The 16,933-nt window shown below is 37.6% G+C and overlaps 1 protein-coding gene across 22 annotated transcripts in view; it reads right to left on the reverse strand.

Annotated features, from left to right (window-relative positions):
• Caprin2 (caprin family member 2) overlaps positions 1–16,933 on the reverse strand; it is a 53,851-nt gene that overhangs the window by 5,344 nt on the left and 31,574 nt on the right. For 16 of the 22 annotated variants that reach the window (XM_087200009.1, XM_021236568.2, XM_087200013.1 and 13 more), the window contains 8 exons: positions 11,060–11,182; positions 10,246–10,327; positions 9,199–9,263; positions 6,534–6,635; positions 4,938–5,075; positions 2,406–2,574; positions 951–1,136; positions 62–162 (listed from right to left, as the gene is read on the reverse strand). In XM_087200009.1, coding sequence (XP_087056135.1) covers positions 62–162; positions 951–1,136; positions 2,406–2,574; positions 4,938–5,075; positions 6,534–6,635; positions 9,199–9,263; positions 10,246–10,327; positions 11,060–11,182 — 966 coding nt within the window. The remainder of the gene's footprint in view (positions 1–61; positions 163–950; positions 1,137–2,405; positions 2,575–4,937; positions 5,076–6,533; positions 6,636–9,198; positions 9,264–10,245; positions 10,328–11,059; positions 11,183–16,933) is intronic. The other 6 variants (XM_087200016.1, XM_087200008.1, XM_004855060.4 and 3 more) reach the window with 2 other exon arrangements.

Here is a 16,933-nt window from a genome sequence, read left to right on the forward strand (position 1 = left end):
TTATATAGCTTAACATCGACAACTGTACCACTATTCACCTATGACAACTGTTCTTACTCACCCTTTGGGAATAAGGTACTCCAGGGTATTCTCTAGCTTGGAACTGCAGCTGGCTATAATTTCCATTGGAAATGGAAGGAGGTCCTCTGTAAGTATCAAAACCTAATAAAAAACAACTTACATAAAATGATGGGCAAAAACATAATAAACTATACAACCTTAAAAGTTAAACTGATTCTCTAATGCCATTGTTAGACTTATACCTTAAGAAAAGGCATACTAAAATTGCTTCCACAGTAAAGTACATATTTGTAAAATATGGCTGACTTCAGGGCCAGGGATTTAGCTCAAGGTTCAGAGTTCAACCCCCAGTCTGGAAAAAAATATGGCTGACTTCAAATAAGCCAGGTTTAGAGATTTACTACTCCTGAAATGCAGGTGGGGACTGGGAAAAGTTGGTGGTAAGGCACAGATATGTAAGGCCTCTGTCTTAAGTAATATTTTTGCTAATACCAAGCAGTGACCAGAATACATGTAATCATAACTAAAACTTAAAAGAGTATCGCTATTATAGTCTCAAATTCTATGTTCTTTCCTGTAGTATTAACTGGTAGACAAAAAAACTAGAAAAAGTGTTTATCTTTCATGACATATTTTTAACAAAATCAATTAAGAAAAATTATTCAAATATGTAAACCAAAATTCATCCCTTGAAAAACAAGACAAGATGATCAGTCTTTCCACTTCAATAAGTAAGGCACAGGATTAATATGCTTTTTATAGTTTAAAAGTTAGTTCTTGTATAGAGAAAAGGTGTACTGAAAAATATTCTTTGAATCACTAATAAAAAAGTCTCTATTACAGTATAAATATCAATGACAAAAAGAACAAAATAAGGTAAAAACAAGGCAAACCAATTCTATAAAATTAGAAGTCGACTGAGAGCACACCTTTATAACTGCCAGTGGATCGATAGGAATTGGCAAGTAATCTCCCACCACGAGCACATCCTCTCACAGATCCCCGGCTGCTGACAAATGGCTGTGTGGGTCTGGGAAATACATTCGTCTGTGCTGGGTATAAGGCAAGGCTACCATTGCCTACTTGAATAGTTCCATCAGGATAGTAACTTGCAGCTTAAGGAAACATTTCAGAGTCCAAAAGTTAAATGGTAATAAAGGTCTAATACTCTTCATATGCAATAGTCAATATATTCCAAAACCTTTAATTTATTTCTCCCCTTTAAAAAAGATTCATACATATGTGTGTATATTTGAAATGGAATTATTCTGAATTATAAAGGAAGGAAATTTTGACACATGCTACAATTCCAAAGAGCCTTGAAGATATTATCTAAGTGAAATAAGGCACTTCTGAAAGGACAAATATATGATGCAACTCATATGAAGTCCCTAGAGAAGTCAAATTCAGTCATAAAGTGGAATGGTGGGTGCCAGGGCTGAAGACAGAAGAGGGAATTAGTATTAAATGGATATAAAGTTTTAGCTGGGAAACATGAAAAAGTTCTGGAGAAGGTTGCAAATACTTTGGATGTAGTAAATACCACAGAATGATATGATTATAAATAGTTAAAACAGTCTTTTATGTTATGTATATTTTATCACAATTTTTAAAACAGGCTAAATAATCCAGATTAGGAAGTAAGAGGAAATGAATCTTAACAGAAATCATAATTGAGAAAACATATAACAATCAGATCCCTTATGTAAATCACCTACTTCAGGTGAGAACAGAATAAGGTCCTTTGTGGCTAAATCCAGGAAGTTATATTTACTATCTCTTTATCATTTGATTAAAAAGCACCTAGAATGCTCAGGCTTAAGTTTTAGAAAACAATACGGGGCTAAAATATCAACTCTAAAAATCCAAAAAGTGCTTCTCAAATTAAGACATAAGTACAAAGCTGCCTATTCTTTCATGATTTATAGCAGCATAAAGAGCAAAACAGTCTCTCATCTCTAAGAAACAGTATAATAAGCATATATTATATCTTCATATTAATAAGTGTTTTACATGAGAGGCCAAAATTGCCAGATAACCATCTGCAGAAAGGATTAACAAAATGGTTTCAAAATCTTCACAAAAGCAGGTACAGCACCCTATCAACCTCAATTACTGTCTAGAATAATCAAAACAATTAGATTAACACACACAGCCAACAGATTAAATCAAACTATCTAAATTCTATCTCTACAAAAGTCAAAATTAAAAGGTCAATTTTATTTAATATGTGAAACCACATCACGTCTTTCTCAACACTTTAGGAAGATGTGAAGAAATAATGGTTACTAGGTCAGAAAAGGACTTGGAAGGTGTCCCTACAGACTTGCTTTCTATTAAATTAGTTACCTAAGTTTGCAAAATATCACATGCAAAGACCTTACCAGTCTCTTGAGACAGAACAGTTTGTTCTACATGTATAGCTGGCAGTTGGCACTGGGGTGGTGTTTGTGTACTTGCTGTAGTAAAACTCTGATTGTAGCCAGGTGGATAAGTGGATTCCCTTATTTCTTGTTCTTTCCGTGGAGGCAGCGGTGCATTAACATTAAATACCTTGAAAGAGAAGGGTACACTCAGCCATTGTGAAGGTTCATAGGAAACAGCTAAGGGGACCCAACCAGCAAAAACCTACAATATTCTAAAACTTCTATTGATGGCCAAAATTCTCAAAAGATATTTCTCCAAAGAAGATAAATAGCTAATAAGTACATGAAAACATGCTCAACCTCATTACTCATTAAGAAAATACAAATCAAAACCTCAATAAGATACCACATCAGACCCATTAGGATGGCTACTACCAAAAGACAGGACATACGTGGTAGCAAGGATGTGGAGAAACTGACCCCTCAAGCACTGAAGCATACAGTGGTGCAGCCATTGTGGAAAACAGTATGGAAGCTCCTCCAAAGGTTAAACATAAATTACCACATGATACACTGGTTTCACTTGCAGGTATACACCCAAAATAACTGAAAACAGGGTCTTGACTAGGTAGTGTACACCCATGTACACAGCAGCATCATTCATAATAGGCACAAGGTAAAAACAAACCCCAGTGTGCATCAACAAAGAATGGATCAAAATGAGGTATAAAATGAAATACTACCCATAAGAAATGAAATTGACACATGCTATAATACAGTTGAACCTTAAAAACATGCTAAGTGAAACAAGCCAGATCAAAAAAAAATTGCATTAATTTCACTTATATGAGGTACCTAAAGTAGGTAAATTCATAGAAAGTAGAGATGGACTGGGGAGGGGGAGAAATAGGAAATTACTATTTAATGAGCACAGTACTTCTAATTGGTATCATAAAGTTCTGGAAATAGTGCAATGGCTGAACGGCATTGTGAACATACTTAGTGCCACTAAATCACACTCTTTAAGTGGTTAAATAGTAAATTTTATGTTCTGCACATTTTACCCCAGGGAGAAACAATTCCATTTGATTCCCTACAGAAATGACCCCAAAGAATAAAAGCTATAGGAGAAAGGAATTATTTTTTCAAAATTAAAAGTAAGTGAAATTTACAATTCATTGAATTTTTACCATATAGCAGAAAGTAGCCTTCTAGATCAGCCATAATTTATAAAGGAACACTTCTATTAATCTCTAGCTCTTTACTCCTGTTCCTGCTTTATAAATCTAGCTGCAACATTCTTCCAAACAACACATGGCATCTGGTAGAGTATATGTATATGAATGTCTCTCTAGCCCTCTCAGCTCCTTAAGGATTTGCAAGTTTCTTGAAAATAAAGACTTCCCTTTTTTTCACTGCTACAAGCCCAATGATGAAAAGAAGTGACTGGCTTCATAACTACTTAATAAATGAATGAATGAGAACCAACTTGAACTGAACAGGCTTCAAACAGAAAGAGGAGACAGGGAGGCATGGGCAGAAGGTATATACTATGACAAGAATATGTAAGGCAAGCCTAGGGCACTTGTCTGGCAGGTTATACAGGACTTCAAAAGGTATTCAGTCCAGCACAGGACTAAATGTCATTCTGTAATGGACCACTGTTTGCTTTTAATGAGGCAAAAGAAAAAGCCAGTAAATCCAGTGTGGCAGTACTGCACAGGATGGACTAACAGGGAGAGAGAAAAAACAAGGAAATGAAGACATTCAACCTGGCCAAGCATGAGCAGATCAGTGACCTCTATGTCTGAGTCCTCAGGCCCATCTCTCCTGCACTGTGCTGCTTTCTGTGCCCTCTGAAGCACCTGCTGTGGGACATCAGTGCCATCAGCAAAGGTACTTTCTGGCTCACTATGGGGTCCCATCCACAAAAAGAACTTTTTTATGCTAGTCCATGTTTTGAGAATAGACATATAAATCTAGCTGCAACATTATCTTTTTTTAAAAGTTTTAAACTACAATTGGTAAAGGAATACATAATTCAAAATATCACACAAAAATATGAACTAATCTTCAAGAACCTGCATAAGATCAAGACTCAATTGTGTGCCCTTTATTTCCAGGTACCAATGCTAGGGAAACTCCTAGTGCACTATTAGTAATGATCAGTAGTATTAAGCTGTTGTTAGAAATTAGATTTCTCACCCACATATTCCTTGGCGGGGGAGGGAGGTGTGAGTGCTGCTGGCGATTAAATCACTCACACATTACATTTGTTTGATATGAATCCTCAGCTTTGCCTAATTTTCAGAGCGAACAATGCTCTGAGAAAAAACCCACTCAATATTCTAAGGGCTCTAGCTTCTAGGTTTAATACTTCTCTTTTATAAGCAATATTTCCATAGGACAAATGTAAATTCTACCAGCCCTTATAAATAAGAGTAATATAAAAGGCAAACTTGTCACAAAGTACAATAGATGCAAGAGAAACAATGACTCTTAAGTGGAATCATGAACTGCAATCATCATTCCTGTCCGTTCCATACTCACTGTCTGCATGGCTTGAAAGGGTGCTGTGTTAATGGTTATTGAACTACTGCTTGCTGGAGGCGACTGTTCAGAGCCCTTTGACGTGGGAGGATTTGGAGAAGCTAGTGAAGATGGTGGCTTACTTGAGGGAACTGATGCCTGGGGAGGAGAAATGCAGCATCAGCAATCACCTGACATGTAACAAGCCATTAACTTACACTAAACCCCACACTGGCATAAGTCAGCAAGTTCTTTAGGATGACACTGGGCACAGGAATGCGAGAGAATAGCCTTTGCTTACAATTTCCAATCTCAATTGCTAAGGATGCACACTAGTATATGCTGTGCACAGTTTGCTGACTAAGTGAAAGAGTCCTATTAATAATCAGTCTAACAAATGAGGGGCGGAACTTTTTATGAGCGCTGAGTTCTTTTCAAACACTGAAATGTGAGTTCCCAGTTAAGAATCCAATATTATTCCAAATTCATACAGCGGAATTGGTTTAAGAAAAATCTTAGGTTAGTTCTTTAGTTTTAATTTTTCTCTATTTTAAAGACTTATTGGAATATTTCTAAATCAGCTGCCTAAGAAAGAAAACCAACACTCATCTAATTTAAGTAATCCTTATCAAAGAGAACAGGCAAGTTTTGATATAACAGATTTTAATGCAAAAGGCTTCAAGAGATATCAAAACCAATCCCAATCAAAATATGGAGCAGACAACTGTGGTAACAATCACTTCCTGGTTTTGAAAATGAGAAGACAAGTTATCTCAATTTAGACCAAGTTAGCACCATAAAAAAATGATTATTTATACTGACGTTTTTTGTGCTCGTTTCGGCAGCACATATACTGTACTGACTTTTTATATCTTATAGTGAAGACATAGTCTTCTCTGCGTATAATAGTTCAGTCCAAACTAAAACCTAATAGTTGCTAAACTGCACCCCAAAATTCATCCTATCAAACTATATCCATCTCAATGATTTGCTCAATAGCCAAAGCTGTAACTTAAAACTGAAAGCAAAACCCAAAAAGAAACTGGATCATTTTAAGTGGATCAGTGCTAATATCAATACTATAAAATTTGTCATTAGGCCAATAAAATTAATTTTAAAAATTAAAAACCAATAAAATTAATTTCAAAAAATAAAAACCAATAAAATTATTATTATTTTTTTTAGTACCGGGGATCAAACTCGGGACCTTGCGCTTGCGTGGCAGGCACTGGAACCACTGAGCTCAATCCCCAGCCCTAAAATTAATTTTTTAAAAATTTGTCATTAGTTATACAAATACAAGATTTTTCTAAGTATTCCTTCAATGTAATCATGGTGAGAAACTTGACCTAATCCTATGTGAAACTTTTTACTTTTATATTAAAAGTTGACATTTATGGCAGTAGATAAGGCAATATACTAATAAATCTACTTATATGGCAAAATTACAAGAAAGTTCCCTGTGCAAATTCCAGAACCAAATATCTATAGAAACTAATGCATTAATAAATATAAATGTTACATCTTTCAACTAATCATGCTTGTACTTTGTAAGATAAGCTGGTTCTTCTATTCTTTGAAACAGAAAAGAAATCAAGACAATTGGTCTTTTATTACCTCAGGAGTCTCTGAGGTCATAAACTCTGTTTCAGATCCCGAAGAAGCCTGATCAGTAGAAACCAAGCAAGCATTTGGGCTACAAGTAACTGGAGAAGCAGCCTAGACGCAGGAAGATATAAAATATTGTGAAAGGCACATTTTGTTCACTTGCATTTCTTGGGCCCTAGCCTTCCTAATGTTCCTCTTACTAGCATTCATTAGTGCCAAGCACTTTGCAGTGGGCCTGCTTCACAGCTACAACTCTCCCTATCTTATTGACAATCACATACAGAAAGGTCAAATTTACCCAGGATCACACTAAAACTAAGTGTAAGAGCTAAGATTCAAATCCAACGGTCTGCTACACTGCCATTCTGGACCTGGGCACAAACTACCCTTCAGATCCCACCTTCACTCATCCAGAATCTCAGCCCTGAAGCCTGGGACCAGGCTTCCAATGAGGCCTCCACAGCAGTCACTGAGGTGATCCCATGCACACTCACACTGCAGGCCATCACAACTCCACTTCCACTCCACGAGCCTTGTTGTTCAAAGGATGAACAAGATACACTCTACATAAAACCACATGGCACCAAAATTCTCGTGAAACTTGTAAGTTGAGAGAATGTACAAAATAAAAATTGAGAGAAAGCACAGTAGACACTAAGGCTGTGACAACTGTGACCAATGGAACACTAAGGGCAACTAGGGAGGAAAGCTATGGCACAACAGATACTAGAATATCACACACAACTGAAAATCAGGCAACAGCAGTCTAAAGTGACTGACTCCAATTCTTTTATCTAAGTGCTTCTGTGCAGTTCCCAGAAGCTCAAGCAGTTTAACAGGTGAACTGGAAAACTAACAAGTAGTAACCAAACAGCAGAGAAGCTATATATACCCACAGCCCTTTCAAGGGACCTTTATGACATGCTACTAAAAGAGTGAGGACCAAGCTTAACAAAGTGTTTATGGGAAGAAAAATCTGATTTTAGAACATTTTATACACCTAAATAGGTATAACTTTGATTTAATCAAAAATTTACAACTATTATGAGATTGGAATGTTTCTAAAAATATGCCTTTCTTCTGTGCTTCTCATTAAAACCCTGAGAAAAGTGCCCAAAATAAATGGGACTGGGTGTGAAGGGTCATAACTAACACCACTAACAAAGCTCCCCTTGTCAGTGATGCTACATTACAGTTCTCTGGGCCACTTGATACTTGAGCTTGTTAGACTTACGTTTTACTTAAAAGGTCACTTTGAGGGGCTGTGTGTAGCTTTAGTGGTAAAGTGCTCCTTAGCCACATGCAAGGCCTACGGTTTGATCCTCAACCCCCCCCCCCACAAAAGCTTAGCAACAAAAAAAGATAAAGACATATTCTTTATATTTGTATTCATTTAGAAGCAGCAGCTCTTGGTCTTTAAGTACACCAACTAGAGGCAGTTGAGTATTAGTGAATAAACATGGTATTTGGAACCAGTGGTTCCAAATATGAATATACAGCTTCATCCAAGGAACTTATTAAAAATATAAATCCCTAGAACAGGCCTAAAGTGCTGTTCCAAATCTAAGGTAATACCTAGAAATACATATTTTTACAAGTGATCAGAGGATTTTGATGCAGGCATCCTACAGTACTGCACCTAAGGTCTCCTACACTGGGCAGATCAGTGGTTGTCAATGCAAGGCCTTCAGTAGAAACCCAACAGCTAGAGCAGATAAAATGGAACTCCTCTAGTGAAACAGTACTAGAGTGGAGGATGCAGCAGAACCTCACTGATACACCCCACTGAACAAACACAACTGCACAACTTATCGAACTACACATAAACCACTATAAACAATTACATTTACTCAGAAGTTTTTGGAAGGGAATACTACAATTATTGAACCAACCAAAATACCTAACTCCTGTCAAAAAGCTACAGTCAAGAAAATTGTCACAGGGACACTCAGAAAACTTTTTTAAAAGTAATCAGCAGAAAGCCAGTGAAGCTTGAACTACCATTAATGGAAATGTAACATGGCATTCAGACATATCAGTAACTTGATCCTTTTTTGTTTTGGTTTTCGGTACTGAGGACTGAATCCAGGGTCTTCATACTGAGCTACAACCCCAGCCCTTTTTTGACATAAGGTATTGCTAAGACACTAAGTTGCCCAGGATGGGCTGAACTTGCGATCCTCCAGCCTCAGCCTCCCAGAGTGCTGGAATACTGGCACACACGACCACACTTTGCTATCCTTTTGTATTTCTAAATTTACTCTTTGAAAATTAGTTCTTCAGAATGTGAAGTATTCAGAGGGGAGGGCAAGAACTGGTTAACCATGGACTAGAAACAATTAAGTTTCTTTCTTCAGATCTTTTATAATACTGATATACTATACTAACTGATTTATGCAGCTCAGTAGCAAAGTAAAATTCTCAGACAATGTACCTGTGAATTCTTCAGGCTTGCTCTGTTCTTACTAGAATCAGCTAACCTTCTCTATTATAACTGATGCTTTCAGCATAGTCACTGAAGAATCTTTTGGGGACCAGTTGTGTTTAATCTAAAAACCTAGAACATTTTTAATAATTTAGATACCTTAGAATCAGTATGATCATTCTTGCCAAAGCAAAAGTCTTTCTCTGAATAACAAAGAAAAGTCAATGAAGATTAATTTGGAGAAGTTACCTGTAATGGCTCTTGAAGAAAATCACATTGACTGGTCATATTTTGCTCTGTAGATAAGGCAGAAACTGAAATAAACCAAGCATTATGGAGGGGAGAGAAAAGTTAATGCACATCAATCAACCAGGAATAAACTAAAATTTACATTTTACAGAAAAAGCACCAGCTAGACATTCTGCAAGAACTTAAACAGCCAAAGAAGTCCAGTCAGAAATACTAAGTTCATCTGTGATTCTTGACGTTTTGAGGTTAAATGGGTAAAAACAGAATTTCAAGGTTTCCAAAAAAGAACTATGACTTTTAAAAATAACTGGTAATAGAAATCTAGAATATAAAACCTGAGTTATCACAAGTAGTAATTAACCAATACACAAGTAGTTAATCAATACACAAGTTGTGAAGTAAGCTATTTAGGTTTTTTCCCCTCTGGTGATGTGTATTAATGTGTTTTTCAATCACACAGCTTCCAGCTTGGGTTCTTGTTAGTGACTATCACTTTAGTTATTTCCTCTCTATTCTCCTTACCTCACCCAGGAAGCACTGTGTCAGCCTTGTGCTCCTTCACACTGCCCACTACAGCTGAGCTGCAGCTTTGGCTATGTCTCCCTTGCCTGAGAGAAACCAGCATAGAGCAAAGAACCTGAGGCTGGAAACATCAGATCAAATCAAATCCAGGCTCCACTGCTGGTTACTGTGTTAATCTCACTCACAGTTAAGATCCCAAAGCCTCAACACTAGATTTGGAGTCCAAAGAAGTCAAGTAAGGCCTAGACAGAAATGACTCCAAGAAAAATATTTAAAAATCATAAAAATAGAATTGAGCATTTCTATTCACCCATCTAAAGACATTCTCCAAAAAATACAAACAAGTCATTAAGCACATTAAAGTCTTAAAAGTAACATATCCATATTTAACTCTGATGCTCAATAGGTACAGTTAGATTAACAGACATATTTAGTTTAACCCTTAAGCTAAGTAGAATAAATGATTCGTAAAAGAAACAACTATTCTAAAGCTGTTTGCTCTAAATCTTTAGGAAGATTACATACCTACTGGGCTACTTGAAGAAGCTGAAGGCGGCTGTGATGATGAAATTGCACTTGAAGGTTTGTCAAAATCCAGAACAGATTCCTAAAAACAAAATTTTTAATAATGAATAGGAACAAAGATTACAATATTCATTTGAAAGCAATTACCTTCAAATTATTCATGGTGTTGGCCATAGCCTATTATCTTAGAAGTACAGTATATAGGGCCAAGGATTTAGCTCAGTGGTGCCAATGCCTGCCTTGCAAGCGCAAGGTCCTGAATTTGAAGTCTGGTACCAAAAAAAAAAAGGACATTATCTAGCTAATAACTATGTCAAGAAGCTAAAAAGTCTCTATAGAAAAAGAAATCAAGAGTCAAAAATAAACTCTAAAGTGACTGTCTGAGCTGGGGATGCAGCTCAGTTTTGAAGAACTTGCCTGGCCTGTGCAAAAGTTTGATTTCCAACACTGCAAAAAATAAAACAACTGCCAAACTTTTAGGTATGTCAAGTATTAAAACTATAACAAACTAAAGAGGTAGAGTCATTATCTTCATTTTATCAAAGAAAAAGGGCAGAGGGCCAGGGATTTAGCTCAGTGGTTCTGCCACCTGCCTCGCAAGCGGAGGGACCTGAGTTCAATCCCTAGTACCAAAAGAAAGAAAAACAAAGAAAAAGGGCAGAGTGACTTAATGTGCACCCAGAAAAGAACTAGCAGAGCCAGGACTCACGCCACTCTGGGCAGCCGGGTCCACACTTTAGCAATTTCCGTATAATGCTTCAGATCACAAGGTAGCAACCTACAAATATAAGATTCTTTTTTTAACGGCTCATACTTGCATAAAATTACAAGTTCCTTGAATCTGGGTCATCAGATCCTGCAGTTTTTCTTTCCTTAGTACTGGATCCTTTGGAAGGACAGAGGAAGAACCTAGAGGCTGAGGCACGGGCTTAGGCACCTGTAAAACAAATTCAACATGTATGAAAGTGAAACTCAAAAGTCAACAGCCGGACTCAGGAAACTCAGGATACATCCACTGCATATTAAATCAAATAACAATGCTCATTTATCACAGATAAAGAATTTCCACATAAATGCATTTTCTAAATAATTTAAGCAAACTTTTAATAGTTTCTCACCCCTTCAGAAAAATGTTAATAACTGTCTTTGTTTAAAAGGAAGGCTCAGAATTGTAGAACTTACTTGCTAAGAGTATTTTCATTACAGACACTACTATGTTCTCTGCAATAAGATGCCACTGACCATGACACGCAACAAAAACTTATTTTTCCCCCCAGGGCAAAAATTACTATCATATTAAACATACATCCTAATTTTACAATATATCTGATTTCAGAAGCATTATGATGTAATGTTTTATACACACACATATCTCTTAGTTTGAGGAAATACTTTATTATATTTTATTGAAAAGTTAATTATACTCTTGAGGGCTACTGATGTTTTTGAGGTGGTTAGCTCTCATGCTATATTGCTTAAAAGTTCTTCATACTTTGAATTATACCTAATTGACACTTTACAGTTACTTCTTTTTCTTTTTCTCAGTACTATACCCAGGCCTTCACACTGAACTTCACCCCCAGTCCATTCATTTATTCATTTATAGTCAGGATTCTCACTAATTCCCTAAGTTGCCCAGGTTGGGCTGAAATTTGCGAATCTCCTGCCTCAACTTCCCAGCGCACTGAGATTACATATGTGTGTCACTGTGCTCACCTTATAGTTACTTTTTAGAGTCATCAGCATGAGTTCTCAGCTTTCTAATTCACTGAGAACTCACCCAGCTAAACTTGGCAAAGGTACCAGATAAGTTAATAGACCTTAAGTAAATAAAGAAGGGCTCCTTTGGGGAGAAAAGATGGAGCAGTAGTGATTAATTTCATATCACCTAATCTTGGGTTTGAGCTCTACTTTGCCCTGGCCTATAGTCACATTCTAGATAGTTGAGATAGCAATACAGATGGACAAACACTACATTTTATAGACATGTGTCCATGCAGTTGCTGAAAGACCCCACAATGTCAATACAATGGTGTCTGAATTCAATATGACCTTAGCCTTTCCAACTAAGCACCCCTGGTTTTAAATCCCATTTAACAAATATGATGTTCTCAATATACTGATATGGTAAAGGTTCAGCATTAACATATGCAGAATTTCAAATCAGGGTTTTTTTAAAACAGCTTAATTGAGGTAAGTTGGGTTTTTAAATACTGTATAAGTTTCTCAAAACTGCTATTAGACTACAACTATTGTTGTCTGTTATCTGGTTAATGAAATAAGGCTATCAATCTACTATAGGACCAGGAAGAAGATAACATCAGCACTTGAACAGAGGGAAATGAAAACAAAAGAAGACAGTACTAAAATTGTCTTTCTGTAATGTGGAATTGCGCTAGAGGTAGGTTATAAAATAAAATGCTTTGCTTTCCTGAACAAAATGGTTTCTCATGCTTTTGGAGTACCTAAGACTTTCAGAAAGCCTTTGGATAAAATGGCACCCAAGAAAAAAGAGGATTACACAGAGGCAGAGAACACTAGAAGATATGTTCACACTTCTTGGTAGACTTGTTAGCAAAAAGTCTGCATTATAAATCATGGTAAATAAGTAAACTTATAATTTAATAATAGGCAGATTCCAGAAGATGGCAGAGTAGTAAACAGCAGGGAAACAGCCTCTCCAAGATTTGGTGTCCAGATGCTGCAATATAGCAACATGAGAAAGAAAAGGAGGAGGGAAGTGGGTCCCTAGGACCCAGCAAGGATCTGAAGGGAGAATTGAAGCCCATGGGGAGAGCAAAGAGAGAGACTTCAACACAGAAGAAGGAGGTGGCAAGGTGCTTTCTCCTGAGCCCTGACTCACTGCTGGAACCTGCTGCTGCACAGTGACTACTGGCAACCCCAGAGGCCTCCACAGAGAAACTCATCAGTGGAACAGAACAGAGGATACAGTAGACTGCAGTGGCTGGTAAGTTATTCAGGTTCAGATGTACCCCAGGAAAGGGTGACTGGCTAATAGCCATCTTTGAGAGGAGCCCATAGAGCTCGGAACTCAGAACAGCTTCAGGCTGGTTCCATCATGGTGAAGCAGAACTGCATTCAAGTTGGCAGGAGGTCCAGGAGCCAAGTTCAAGCCAGCAGGAGGCACACGAGATATTGCAGGCTGAACAAAACAGGTTCCAGGCTCACAACCAGAAACCAGACTGAGCTTCAGAACTAAAGGTGCAGGCTTGCTGGAATTATCTACTACCCCACTGTAAATCTACAGCTGGCTTGTTGGGATTCATCAACATGGATCTGGACTCTGTCTGCCCACTTTATGTACGAGTGACAGCAGACACATCATGAAGTGAACTTCTTTTCTCTTACATTTCTCTATTGCTTTTGCTTGTTCTTATTTTTGGTACCGGGGATTGAACTTGGGTCCTTGCATTTTCGAGGCAGGCGGCAGAACCACTGAACTAACCACTCCCCAGCCTGTTCTTATTTTTATATAAGTGTGAACACTGTTTCTAGTTTATTATTTGTCGTTGTTTTGTTCTTGTTTTTATTTCTTCCTTCTCTCTTTCCCTGTCTTCACCAGTTTCCCAAAGTTAGCACTATCTTCCTTTGTTTTCCAGCCTTGCTTCCAATCTCTTCCTCTTCTATTTCTCTAGTTTTTCCTCCTAACCTCTTTTAAATTTTCTCCTTTGAGAAGAATTGCTATACTGGAGGCATAGTTAATGTATACAATTTTCTGGTTTGTTTTAGATTTTGTTATATAACTACAATTCTAGTTCATACAGTTAAAGGTAGTAAATTAATAGTTATCACAGTTTGTCATTTTCTAGGCTGCATTTGATGTATCATTGTTGCTGATTGTACTACTTTAGCCAAGGTAATATAATTGTTCTCATCAGCTGTTCTTCCTGGTACACCAAGACTGAGACTGACTAATGGTCATAAACAATACTATGTGCCAGTGCCAAAGAACCAAGGGCTAGGCAAAATAGGCAGCAACTTCTCATCCCCCCAAAATTGGAGAGGTAGGATCTTGCAATAGACTCCAAACCCAAAAGCCAGCTACACCTGAAAAACACTTCTGACAAGTGGTCATTTCCTAAAGGTTCTAAATACTAGCAATAAAGCTACTTGCCATAAGCTATTTATAAGCATCAACCCAGAAATTAAACTAGAAACAAACTGGAAAATGAGAAGACACTTAAGCAAGATATAACCTCAAACTTCTAGCTCAAAGGCAAACCCTGGAGGCAATTCAAAACCCACACACTTGGATTTCTGAAGTGGTAACAGCAGAAGTAACAAAGCAGATGAATGAGGCTCTAGGAAAAAATCTAAGTACAAATAGTTTCTCAGATAACTGCAGACATGGTGATTATAATGAAAGACATGGTTAGTAACTCTAGAGCAGACACAGAAAAAAAACAGAGCTTAGGAAAATGATGGAAAGCATGAACATCCAACATAGGAAAGAAACAGAATCCATGAAACAGACTCAAACATAGCCAGGAGATTAAAAATTTCATTGAGCCCTGCCGCCATTCCATGCTCCTAGGGCAGAGAAGCTGAGCCAATCCCAGCACCTGGAAGGAAGCTCCCCCGCCGCCATTCCATGCTCCTGGGGCAGAGAAGGTGAGCCAATCCCAGCACCCAGAGAGAAGCTCCCCCTCCCCGCCATTCCACGCTCCTAGGGCAGAGAAGGTGAGCCACACGGGTGCCAGAAGCACCAATCCCCATGCAAATGAGAAGACACATCAACAAGCCTCAAAAACAGACTTCCGGATCACCTACAGCAACCCCAAAGGGAAACGAGATGGAACAATCTGATATTCAACCACCTGGACTCTCTGAACTGGCAACAAAAGAGGATCGGGGAAAAATGATATCAGAGATAATTTCTCAGATAACAGCAGAGATTGTGCTCATAGTGCAAGACATGATTAATAAATCTAGAGAAGACACAGATAAAAAATAGAGGATCTGAGGAACATGATGGAATCCCAACACAGGAAACAAATAGAATCCATAAAACAGATGTAAACAGATTTCCAGGAGATTAAAAACTCCATAGAAAGTCTGCACAGCAGAACGAACCAATGTGAAGACAGAATTTCAGATATAGAAGATAAGATTGCAATTAGTGACCAGGAAAAGAAAAATTGCTTTAAAATTGTAAGGAACACGAGAAATCAACACAGCAGCTGCTAGACAATGCAAAGAAGAATACCATAAGACTGACTGGAGTCAATGAAGAAACAGGAGAGAGTGCAGATGACATAAAAAAACTCTTCACAGAAGTGATGGCAGAAAACTTCCCAAGGAGGGGAAAAGAACTTGACACACAGATAAGTGAGGCATATAGGACTCCAGCTAGCCTTAATCAAAAAAAATCTACACATAGGCATATAATAGTTAGGATTCCAGAAATCCAACAGAAGAATAAAATTCTACAAGCAGTGAGAGAAAAGAAACAAATCACATACAAAGGAAAGCCCATCACAATCACAGCAGACTTCTCAATGCAAACTCTCAAGGCAAGAAGAGCTTGGAGTGATGTATTTCAAGCCCTAAAGGAAAACAGCCTCCAACCCAGATTGATGTACCCTGCAAAACTATCTTTCAAAATTGATGGAGAAATAAGATACTTTCATGATAAAGAGCACCTCAAGAACTTCATGAATACCAAACCGGCACTCCAAAAAATTTTAGACAATACCCTAGGAAAAGACAATGAGGATCACAACCCCAGGAAGCCCAGCAGAATGAATCCACTGGGCGTGACAAATTAAACGCAAAGGGGGAGAATCCAACAAAAAGAAAAAGTCATGACAAGGCTTTTAAAACTTTTAACTTCATCTCCCTAGTGAGTGTATAATTCAATCTTGTTATTATACTGATTAGTATTTTTCTGATTCTAGAGTTGCACACCTCTCCTTGTGCTATACTGGCTATTTATCATCTTCTGTGTCTACTTTTTAATTGGGTTGTCTATTAATGAGCTGTAAGTGTTCTTTACATATTCTGGTCATAGGTTATATGCACTGTAAATATGGTCTGTTTAAGGACTACTTTTCTTTTTTTTTTGGTACCGGGGCTCAAACTGCGGTCCTTGCGGTTGCACAGCAGGCGGTGGAACCACTGAGCTAAGTCCCCGGCCCCTACTTTCCATTTTAATGATGTCATTTAATGTTCTAAATTTTAATGGAATCTCATTTATCCATTTTTTTCTTTTATACATCATGTTTTTTGTATCCTAGGTAGTTCTTGCCTACCCTAAATTCATAAACATTTTCCCTTATAATTTCTTCTTAATGTTTTATACTTTTAGGGCTTCATATTTAGGTTCATAGATCCTTTCAAGTTATTTTTATGTATGCAAAATTCATTTGGAATGAGAAGAGAGTTAGAATAGCAAAAGTAATTCTGGGCAACAAAGGCAAGGCAGGAGGCATCACAATGTCTAACTTGAAATTATACTACAAAGCTCCTGTGATAAAAACAGCATGGTACTGGCAAAAAAACAAAACAAACAAAAAGAACCCCAAGGATCAATGGAACAGATTAGAAGATGCAGAAACAATTCCAGACATAATCAGCCACTTATCTCTGACAAAGGAGCCAAACACCTTCACTCAAACATAGTCTCTCAGGCCAGGGATTTAGCTCAGTGGCACTGTGCCTGCCTCAC

Source organism: Heterocephalus glaber, unplaced genomic scaffold (genome assembly GCF_053883595.1).
Source record: "Heterocephalus glaber isolate CG9 unplaced genomic scaffold, H.glaber_assembly_v1.0 deba00001733, whole genome shotgun sequence".
NCBI lineage: Eukaryota > Metazoa > Chordata > Mammalia > Rodentia > Bathyergidae > Heterocephalus > Heterocephalus glaber.